The sequence below is a fragment of the Perca fluviatilis genome, chromosome 2 (genome assembly GCF_010015445.1).
Source record: "Perca fluviatilis chromosome 2, GENO_Pfluv_1.0, whole genome shotgun sequence".
NCBI lineage: Eukaryota > Metazoa > Chordata > Actinopteri > Perciformes > Percidae > Perca > Perca fluviatilis.
In genome coordinates, this window is record NC_053113.1 from 33,262,738 (window position 1) to 33,273,752 (window position 11,015).

General features: G+C 44.1%; 1 protein-coding gene across 2 annotated transcripts; it reads left to right on the forward strand.

Annotated features, from left to right (window-relative positions):
• The first annotated feature begins 8 nt into the window (after positions 1-8).
• Positions 9-8,658, forward strand: trim59 (tripartite motif containing 59). Of its 2 annotated transcripts, none has more exons than XM_039825549.1 (5): positions 9-1,257; positions 2,276-2,581; positions 2,724-2,945; positions 6,159-6,368; positions 7,872-8,658. In XM_039825549.1, the coding sequence occupies exons 2-5, from the start codon at positions 2,327-2,329 to the stop codon at positions 8,490-8,492; spliced, it is 1,308 nt and encodes a 435-aa protein (XP_039681483.1). In that variant the 5' UTR covers positions 9-1,257; positions 2,276-2,326; the 3' UTR covers positions 8,493-8,658. The 2 variants fall into 2 exon arrangements, with proteins under 2 accessions (XP_039681483.1, XP_039681491.1); XM_039825557.1 differs by having other exon boundaries at positions 9-621.
• The last annotated feature ends 2,357 nt before the right edge of the window (positions 8,659-11,015 follow it).

The following is an 11,015-nucleotide window of genomic DNA, read 5'->3' on the forward strand; positions in this document are numbered from 1 at the left end:
GAGGGGGGAGAGGCACGGATAGGTTGTCTTCGAGAAAATAAATAGTGAAACCCAAATTGAGAGACTGTGTGTGTGTGTGCGCGCGTGGTCTGTTGTGAAGAAGTGGTATGATTTTAATCCTGCGTGTATTTGCTTGTATTCCCCCAAAAAACGGCCAAATGCGTTCGTTTCTATCAACAGAGCTTGAATTCAAATCGAGAAAAGGCGTATCCTGATTGGCCAGGGAGACAGTTTATCCGCATGCGTACTACAGAAAATAGAAAATGATGCATTCGGAACTATTGGAAATGCGGACATGGGCGGAGAAGGCCAAGATTTGTTTCAAGATTGAAATAAGACAAAACGTTTCATAGGTGGAACTACACTAAGTATACATTTCCTTTAAGAAAATATAATTAAACAGCTGAAGTCTGAAGAACAAAAAAATCAAAACCTATTTTTTTTCTTTTGTAGTTTCTACACAACCATTTGAATGTGCTTAATAACTGTTAGAATTTCCAACTACCGCTGGTCTCAGCAGTGGAATTTTACTGAGAGCACTTGAAGGCAGCAGGAGAAAGAACAGGAAATGAAAGCTTTGTTTTGGACAGACATTCGCTCCGAGCTGGCTCCGAGCAGACGGTGAGTCTCTGAATGAAGATTTCTTGCTCAAAACGTCTTTTTAAATTGTGTACGTTGTGTCACCAATACTAAAACTTATAGATGATAAAAGGGATCATAACAAATGGTTGACAGGTCCCTGCTAACTACGTTAACGTTACTAGTATTTGGGAGTGCAAAGTTAGATAAAAATAAAAGTATTCAAAAGACAATGTATCATGTGGACACTAGCTACATTTCACGGTTGGTTGAGGTGTCGCCGAAATGATGCTCCATGAACCAAATAGAGAGTTTATTTGCTTCTTAGCACGTGAAAGAAAACAACGGTGCGGTTAACTGTCTGATTTGATTAAAAAACTGATGTTATGGAGTAAAACTGACGCAACAGTTAACTCTTCAAACTTAACCTGTCCCGCTGTCGCAGCGACATTTCGCAATTCACAGAAAAGTAGAAAAAAAGAAATGTACCAATTACGTGGATATGGCTTAAATTAAGTGAACGATCATGAATTGATCATATTGATCTGGCAGCAGCAGAACACCTGTTACCTGTTTGAACATGGGCGCCAAATCGGCTGCAGTTTGACTCAGTAAATGGATCAGGCTTTTGGTGTCAGTTGCACAACAGAACAGCCTGTCCCTGACTACAAAGCCTGGGTATGTATGTATGTGTGTGTGTGTGTTGGGACTGGGTGGGTGCTGGCAGAAGGCCTCCTATTGTCACTGTGGTGTAACTAGAGGAGCGCACACTCACACACACACACACACACACACACACACACACACACACACACACACACACACACACACACACACACACACACACACACACACTCACTCTGATCCCCTAATAGGGCTGAGCCGGTTTTTGGCTGTTTTCTTGTTTTTTTTCAGTACACAGTGGTTAGATTAATACTGTTAAAACCTTCTATTAATAGTTTAAGGAGCTGATGGGATTTGATGTGTACAATTTTTTTAATTTGACAAATAAAATTGATTAGTATAATTAGTCCTTTCTTAATAATCAATCACTCAGTGGCCACTTTATTAGACACACCTGTGCAATCTAATGCAATCCAACTGTTCTGCCATAAAGTATTTTTCTAATGCCCATATTGATACGTTTTTTTTTCTAAACGCATACAGTAGATATGTTGATTAAATTGTATGTTCAAGCATTGGGGTCTTAGTAAGTAGTGTTGTACTGGACTCCATTACATTGACTTTTTCTAAGATTGGTCCCCCCCCCCCCATGTATGTAAATAAGGAGGATTAGAAACACCTCTCGAAATAATTTAGTCGAGTACGACACCACCTTTGACCTCAGTAATAGACACGCATTTAATTTACAGAACTGAACATTATGAGCTTTGTAGAGGTAGAATTATGACTGTTGTATTGGATTACTAATAATGTGGCCACTGAGTGTATAACACAAATGCACACTGACAATCACAGACTGGAGATGGTAATACAAAATGGGCTTTACACAAGAAAATCAAATCAAAATCAAATCTTATTTAATATCTGGCCAACAGTCCAAAAACCCAAAGGTATTCACTTTACTCTCATTTAAAGTCATCACCACCAGGTTAATTTCACTGTACGGTTGTAGCAAGTTAATGCGTTTAGCTGAACAGCATGTAGATTTTCATCCGTCCTGCTGTCCTGTCAGATCTTCTTCTCCCTAAGCCCTCAGGCCTGAGCCCGGCCTCTGGTCTCCACCATGGACAATGTAGAGGAGGACCTGACGTGCTCTGTGTGCTACTCTCTGTTCTCTGATCCGCGAGTCCTGCCGTGCTCACACACCTTCTGTAAGACCTGCCTGGACAACTTGCTCCAGGTGTCTACCAACTATTCCATCTGGCGTCCACTCCGCCTGCCGCTCAAATGCCCCAACTGCCGCAGCGTGGTGGAGCTGCCCCCAATGGGCGTAGACTCTCTGCCCACCAACGTATGCCTGCGGGCCATCATCGAGAAAGTAGGAGAGAAAATGACTTGTGTTCAACTGAAACGTTTACCCTTTGGCTAGCTATCGATATGAAATCCTCTTAGTGGTTTGATACTTTGCTGCTTGTGCTCACCCGTCTTTTGCATGTCTGTTCGCTCGTTTGCTGTCTCAGTACCAGAGCGACAGTGCGCCGCGACCCCCTTCCTGTCAGGAGCACCACAGGCAGCCTCTTAACATGTACTGCATCCAGGATCGGCAGCTGATCTGTGGACTGTGTCTGACTGTCGGGCAGCACCAGGGCCATCCCATAGATGACCTGCAGGCGGCATTCCTCAGAGAAAAACAGACCCCATCGCTACTGTTGGCCAGACTCTCTGAGCAGAGATGGGCACAGGTGGGGAATCCTGTCAATATGGCCAGTGCTTCAACTGGGGGCAAATTCATGTGGAAAGATACTCTATAAAAAAAAAAAAACTTGTTTGGTGTGTTCATTTAGAAATCTGTTTAACGAAATACATTAATATAAATACATGTTCCAGGAACAGAGTTCCTGCAGGTTTCACCAAGTCAAATTTAAGACTTTCTAAGACCTTTTTAAGACTTTTATGAATGAAATTCAAAACCTTTATCACAACATCAAATGAGCCCTAAAGTTTTTTTCAAGCCAAGTATGGCTGAAGAATAACATCTGTTTTATGTCTGAGGTACAATCAGAAAGGGACTCGCAACAATAACATGAAAGGTGATTGGCTGCAATATGAGTTACATGCTGGTCTCATTTGTAGTCATAATACAGCGAATTATATTTGAATTAGCGAAGGAAATGACTACAACACCACGGAATGAGAAAAAGTCAGAGGTAGCGTTTCATTCAAGTAGGAATATCAAGACCTGTTTAAAATTATTTAAGACCTAGAACACAGTACATAAGCAAATTTAAAGGGATATTTCACCGTTGGAAAGACGAATATATTTTTAAATTGGGTCACTTATGTAGTAGAAATAGAAATAGAATTTTTTTTTTTAAGAGAGATAAGCCACAAAATTTATTTTTGGCTCATATGGATGAAAGACACCAAATCCCAAAATGCACTTGCTTCGCTGCTTTAGAGTCCACTCCCAAGCCACGCCTACCATTTACAGACAGACAGACAGTGAGATGGTCAACTCAACTCAACGTGGCTCAAGTGGTGTTACACATTTAAAATCTATAAAAATGACATATACGAAACAGGCTATATTTAGTGCACACACATTATAGGCTCCGTAAAGTTAAGGAACGCATGCTAGCATTAGCGCTCGGTGGGCTGTAAACACCAAGTATAAACACAGCCGTGAATTTGCATGGAATGTAGAATGGTCGGCATTTAACAGTCACTAACTCCACCAGCAGTTAGTTGGATACAAGCACCAGTCCGTGTTAACACAGCCCTCCTCCACTCGTTTTATCCGGCGACACAGCAGGGCTAGCAGGCCAGGGGCCTGTTTCACAAAAGCAGAATATATAAATCCAGGATAACTGATAAAGCGAGGCTTGACCTAGTCTAATCTGTGCATCCTGGCTTCGTGCGTTTCACGAAGGCCAAGCCAGGCTGAGGAGGAGCGACTAGGTGCAGCCAGGCTGAAGTAATTCAGATAGATGCGCGTCCACGGCTTTCCTCAAATATACGCATTGTGCATACTTTATACAGAGGGAGCAGCAGCTTCTTGTGGAAGTATGATGACGTGAAACATTTGTATAAAAAGAAAAGAAACACAGCCGCTGTAATAAAACAGCGAGAAAAAGCGCAGCAGACGATCACGGACCGATTGAATGCGTAAGTAGCCTAAATATATACATTAACTGACCACTGCTCTGAATTGAAGCCGTCATAATCATTCCATTCAAGGATTAGGCTACTAATCATTTGCACAAATTAACAGTTGTACTCTTTGCCTTAAAAGTGAGCAGAAGATAATGTTACTCAGGAAATTTACCATGAAGATCAATTTTCTATAACGCTAGAATATGATGCGTAAATAACTCTTTCACTCTGTTCCTCCCTCTCTCTCGTGGGCTAAAATATAAATTTCCTAAGTCATATTAACTTCCACTGCTCGCTTTTAATGCAACGTGTACAACTGTTCGTTTTGCAAATGACGGTGACTCATTGAATGGTTTCAGTTAGGAGCTGTAGTTAATAAATGTGGATGGGACAGGTGGCCGGCTAGCGTTAGCTTTCCACCTAGCGTTAGCTTTCCACTCCTGCACACCGCTGTCGAGGTCCCTTTCCCCGGCTAGCAGCATCGGGCTCGTGTAGTGTGTTGAGTATTCCGTCTGTAACAAAGTGTCCTGCGTATTCTCCGATCTGTACCAATGTGTACGGTAGTTTGAATGCACATAATTGCTGTAAAAGTTTTCTTCTGAAAAGACGGGGGTTGTTTAGTGAAGCTTCAAGATGGCTGACGCTCGTTTTGCTTCGGATATCTTTGGTAAAGAAGACGGTCCAACCCCCCTCCCCCCCGTGGGCGGGTTGAAAACATGCAGAAGTAGCTCCTCCTACTGGCTGTAGTCATTGACATATATAAAAGGCTGTAGTCCATTGCCTAGAAAAAAAATCTTCCGATGACGCAAAAATTGTCTTATCTCATCGGAAGATTTCTTTTTTCCAGACCCACAATCTCCCGTCTCAGGGGGACATGAGGGAGGGAAGCACGGTCATTCAAAAATACTACCGGGTTTCTACTGATACAAAGCTTAATGCTAAATCGGTGAAGTATCCCTTTAAGACTTTTAAAGGCCTAACATTTGGATTTTTAAATTTAAAGTGCCCATATTATGAAAAAAACACTTTTTTCTGGGATTTGGGGTGTTCTTTTGTGTCTCTGGTGCTTCCACACACATACAAACTTTGAAAGAAATCCATCCATGCTGTTTTGAGTGAGATATGGTTTCTGAATGTGTCCTGCCTTCAGTCTCCTGGTGAGCTGTTCAAAATTGGCCTCGGACTGTGACGTCGCAGTCCGAAATGAGCTGGCTAACCACAACCGTTAGCTCGTAGCGTTAGCGTTAGCTGGCTAATGTTAGCGTTAGCCGGCTAACGCTCACGCTAGCATGCTACGTCGTTCTCAATAGCAAAGCACTGCTACAACACACACAAGTTCACCATAATCTACAAAAGAACTACTTACATGTGTGCCCTCATTTAGAAGTCTCCCAGCTAATCCTGCCTTGTAACTGACCAAAGTTGGAGAAACAGCCTTTCTTTTACTGTCTCTAGAGTTAGCTAGCTGACATGCTCTACATCTGAGCTACTGCGCGTAATGCGAGTGCAATCAAAGATAGTACAGAAGAAGAAGATGAAAAGAGGTCTCACTCTGTAGCTAAAACAGAAACCAGGTGAAAAGAGGATCTGCAGCAGTGAGAGAGAGCTGTGCAGTACAACAACAATATGGTGTTTTTTGAAAATTAAACCATGGAAACCTATTCTGGTAAAACCTTAAAATACAGTTATGAACCTGAAAATGAGCATAATATGGGCGCTTTAAGATGTTTTAAGACCTTGTGGAAACCCTGAGGAAAAAAAAGCCCTTCCTGTTGTGCTGACTGTCCCTCTCCCCCTGTCAGGTGTGTGAGCTGGGGGAGCAGCTGGAGCAGGAGAAAGCCCGCTGTGAGGGTCTGGTGAGGCAGGACCGACAGGAGGTCAATCAGTTTTTTCAGACGCTGGAGGCGGTGCTGGCCAGGAAGAGGCACGCCTACCTGGACGCCCTGGATAAAGCTGGTGCCGAGGTGTCCCGGGCCTACGACCCACTCATTCACCGAGTGAAGGAGCTACAGGTGTGTTTTTTCAGGGCTAAAGGCCGATTTACATCCACTCATAGCACACGTGGCTGGAAAGCTGCTTCCGTTACAAATCTGCGGGGGCCAATCACAAACTGGCTTATCCACCTGCCGCGCTATTGGCGGGTTTAACACGATGACGATAGAGAAGCGACCAAGCGGCCACCGAAGCGCAGCAACCCGCTGATGCCGCTGTCGCTGCTACGTCACCCGGATCGTTGGTCTGATTGGTTGAAGGACTATCCAACTGCGTACAGAGTCACGTGAACTACGCCCGTCGATCACGCCTCTTGTGCCAGACTGATCTCATAAAGTGGCGTATGTATGACACGCCAATTCGTACACCATTTTGGCGTGTTATCAAGACGCATAATCGCTTTTTAGCGTGTTTATCAACGCTGTTCGGCCGCCTTTGACCTACATTACGTGTACATTTTCGCCGTAGCGAGTGGTATGAAAGGACGTAGGTCCATGGAAGGAGTTTGGATGGGTCAAACACAGGACTTTCACCCAGGAGAGCCGGGATCGCGTCCCGCTGTTTATTGTTCTCCTAAGCGTGCGATGTTGGTCACTGTCGTGTTTTTGTCGTGTTTTTTTGTGTTACTAAAGCCTTCCCCAATGTTCTTGTCCTAAACCCAACCTTTGAACGTAAAAACATACAGGCGTTGCCACGTGGCGTGTATGTTTACATCCGCTGTATACAGCGTAGACATACACGTGGATAGCTCAAAATGCGTACAGATAACACGCCATTTGGCTTTAGGAAAGTGGCGTGTATGTTTTACGCAAAGTCACGATGCCATGTTGCTTGTGCAGTAGAAAATACAGAGCAGACCCCCCGGACCAATGTTCACTCTTAAAAGATTGAGCCTTGGTCTGGTGATAGCCAGACTAAGCACACGTTATCATTGTCACATATTAAGTGACTGTTTGTAGTTTTTTTGTGATTGTTGCGGCGAAAATCCTTGATTATGCGGCACGTTTTCTTAAAAAATGCGATGGAATATGCGGGATTTTTATGCGATGAAATTGCGGGAACTTGCAAAAACTGCGGTTTGATGAACAAGAGAAAAAAAAAGTGATTCCCCCCAACTCCCTGCTTTTCGATGGTGTTCACATCGCGTAATTACGTCACTTCATAACGCTCCCATGGCAACAGGGGAAAATGGCTGCTCTTGTGTGAAGTAAACGCAACATTATTGAACTTTCTACTAAGATATATGTGACTTTTTTGCAACGGAAATGCGGGGATTATGAAATCATCCAAGCCCCGCATATTTTGCGTGGAAATTGGCAATTTATGCAGCAAAAGTGCGGCGTATTTGGAAAAAAATGCGGCCACCGCATAAATACGCGGACTTTGGCTGATTATTCATTGAATTATGCGATCGCATAATCGCGTTTTTCTGGAGGTACTGAGTGACAATCCAAACCCCAAACATAGCAGGAACTAGCAAATGTCGCGTGTTAAAGCACTGCTAACCGTCATGTGTCCTGCAGGAAGAACAGCTGGACCTGGTGTCCTTGGGTTCATCAGTAGAGGAGGAGGACTCGCCGCTGGTCTTCCTGGAGCAGGTGCATTTGTTCCGAGAGAGGGTGGAGGAGTTTGTTAAAACCCCTCTGCCCTCCGTGATAAACCTCTCCGTCACCCCGCGGGCAGCGGAGCACCTTCAGCAGCACTGGCCTGCCGTGACCATCGGCAGCCTGGAGGAAGCGCCTGTCCCTAAGGTGTGCTGCTGCGCCAGATGTGGTTGCGTGGAGGCCGGAGAGGCAGCGGAAGCCGGAAGGGCTCAGTCCGTCAGCTGGGCGCACAAGTTGTGGCGTGAGCCGCGGCCTACTTCTTCTGTGGTGCTGGTGGGGCTGCTGCTGCTGCTGCTGCTGGCAGCGCTGTGGGTCAACCCGGTCGGAGGGGCGTCACTCGGTTTCTCTCTGCTCTCTCAGTTGAGTCAGTTAGTCCATGGCCTGAGCAGTGAACTGATCACGTCTCTCTGGGACACGGTGCACTCAGCGCACACAGTGATGGAGGCCACGGTAGCAAGATGGAGCTCTCAGCTCTCCTCACTGGGTGAAAAGGCCTTCCAGCACCTGGCTGCCTTCTTCAAAACTCTGACATTACACTGAAACACACCAAACTGGAGCCCTCCGATTTCATCCAGAAGCTGAGAAAGCCTCACGTACACACGCCTGTAGTAGAGGAACAAATTCACCCTATTACACCTTTTAAACAGCTGCTAGAGCTGGCAAAAACTGGCAAAAAAAAAATCTGCCAACGAGTACATTCAAGGCACGTTTAGGGAAAATTGATAGAACAAAAATGATCAATATAAAATTCAATATAACAAAAGTGAAATACTAAAAACGGATTTGAGTAGAAAGAATAATAACACATTTTAAATGCATTAACCACATAGATCAGGGGTGTCAAACTCAACTTCACTAAGACTGGAAAATAAGAATCACATCCAGCGCTAGACATTTATCGACATGCTTTTATTTAATCAAAAAAGTCAAATATCTTTGACTGTCTTATTGCATGTGTCATATAGTCTTCTCACTTAGTTTGGTCGACATAAAGTCCTAAAGAAGTCAGGAAAAAGTTCCTCAGCCATCATAGAAAAAATGCGCCCAAAAACGTCGGGGAAAAAGTGACAAAAACGTTGGAAAAAGTTGCAAATCGGCAAAAAAAATGACAACAACGTCAGAAAAAGTGACTAAAACTAGGCAGGCCAAAATGTATTGTGAATGTAAATTGATAATGCGGGCCGGATCATAATCTGCGAGGGACCATATTTGGCCCGCGGGCCTTGAGTTTGACACACGTGATGTAGATGATGATGTTAATCTGTGGGTGGATTCTTCCCTTTAGCCTTACTTCAAAGATTCCCAGTCGTCCTGGGGGAGAGCGTAACCTGCACAGCACATGAAAAGTTGAAGCTCTTTAATTCATTTCTTGGCACAGTTTATGTAGCCGTTCCTCTTTTTATGTATCGAATTGTGTTATTGTCAAGTGTTACCGGGGAATTTCCCCAGGCGCAGATGTGGCACGTACTGGCTGCCACAGCGCATATCGCTTTGATTTGGTCCTTTTTTTGGGGGATATTTGTTGCTTCTACCAGAAAAATAGAAGTCTACATAGTTAAATGGTTTCTTTAGACAAGTTATGAACATGGATCAAAGATCTGTGGCTGTGTTTCCGTTTGTATTATAGTGTAATGATTAGGGTTGGGCATCGAGAACCGATTCCTACTTGGAATCGTTTCAAAAATTACGATTCCAATCGGAATCGTTTCTTTATTGGAATCGTTTGGAGGATTTGGTTTCAAATGTGATCATGGGTTCCAAATTTACCATGCGCAAGTTTTGGTTTCCGTAGCGGCCAGGCGCTTGTTGTGTTGCAGCCTTGGAGCACAGTAAGCGGCGCTCTAGTGTGGCTTTATTTTACGTTGAAAAAGCCCTGTAAAACGGCAAACCCACCTTTTGAATTAAAATAAAACATTCCTTATTTGTGAAATAAGCATGTGACCTGTTTCAACTCCACCACTCAAAGAACCGGAATCGAAAGGAAGAATCGCAATTGGAATCAGAATCGTTAATATCCAAACGATGCCCAACCCTAGTAGGCTAATGATGTAATGTACGACCGTAGCGTATTTTTAGCTGCATTTTTCTGCAACGCGCCGCGTCCCACGCACTGTCTAAAGTGGCTGAGATTCTTGTCACGTCAAACACTAATCAAACACATTTAACATGGATGAATGTTGGCATGTTGGCTTCGGTGGCTTTCTGTTGCGTCAGAGAGCGCGCGTATCTCCTTACACGAGCCTGGAGCTGGATGTGAACTTTAGAGCCTGTGGCGAGTGGAACCAGACACAACGGCGGGCCTGAGATCACGTTGCAGTGATGCACCGCTCGGAGTGGCTCCCACGCCGTGCCTTTTAACCATCACACCTTTACCACGCCCCACCAACCAGCCTTACCGCTGTGGAGCGTATTCCACCAGGACCTAATAGCTCAGTGCTCTTTTTACTACGGTGGTGCACTGATGTACTAGCCTGACGTGGTCATACTCAGATTCTAGTCCGAATATGAACTTCCCGACCTCGAATTTTGTGGGCGGGGCTAAGTTCGGCTGGCATCCAGGCTACTGATGTACAATAGAGTTTAAAAATGATTCTAGCCTTTGGAAAAGCTTTAACCGGTTTTATTTTACATTTGGTTACACTTTACTTGAAGGTATCTACATAAGCGTGACATGACACTGTCATGAACATGTCATAAACGTTTATCACATAACGCTTTTATTAAGTGTCATTCGGTTTTTGTCATGACAAGTTCGGGTTAGGGTTCATGTGTTCGTGACAGTGTCATGTCACGCTTATGTAGAGATACCTTCAAGTGTCACCCTTTATTTTGCTCAAGCAGACGTCAACAGGACAGATCCATACAGATATTAGTATGCCAAGCTGCATTCCTAAATATTACGTACACAGGTATTATGCCAACTATACTCCTTACACGCTACAGCAAGCATCACATACCGAAAACAAAATCACGTTTCAGCCATTTTCTAACCCACACCTAATTGTGGCGGTTGTATTTTTCTAAACTTCTTTGCGGTTTGTGTATTTTAAAAAGTGATAACAA

Excerpts from the sequence above, each read along its gene's own strand:
- trim59 (XM_039825549.1), top strand. The coding sequence starts at position 2,327 with ATGGACAATGTAGAGGAGGACCTGACGTGCTCTGTGTGCTACTCTCTG. Across the intron at positions 2,582-2,723 it reads TGCGGGCCATCATCGAGAAA|TACCAGAGCGACAGTGCGCC; the intron begins GTAGGAGAGAAA and ends TTGCTGTCTCAG. Across the intron at positions 2,946-6,158 it reads CTGAGCAGAGATGGGCACAG|GTGTGTGAGCTGGGGGAGCA; the intron begins GTGGGGAATCCT and ends TCCCCCTGTCAG.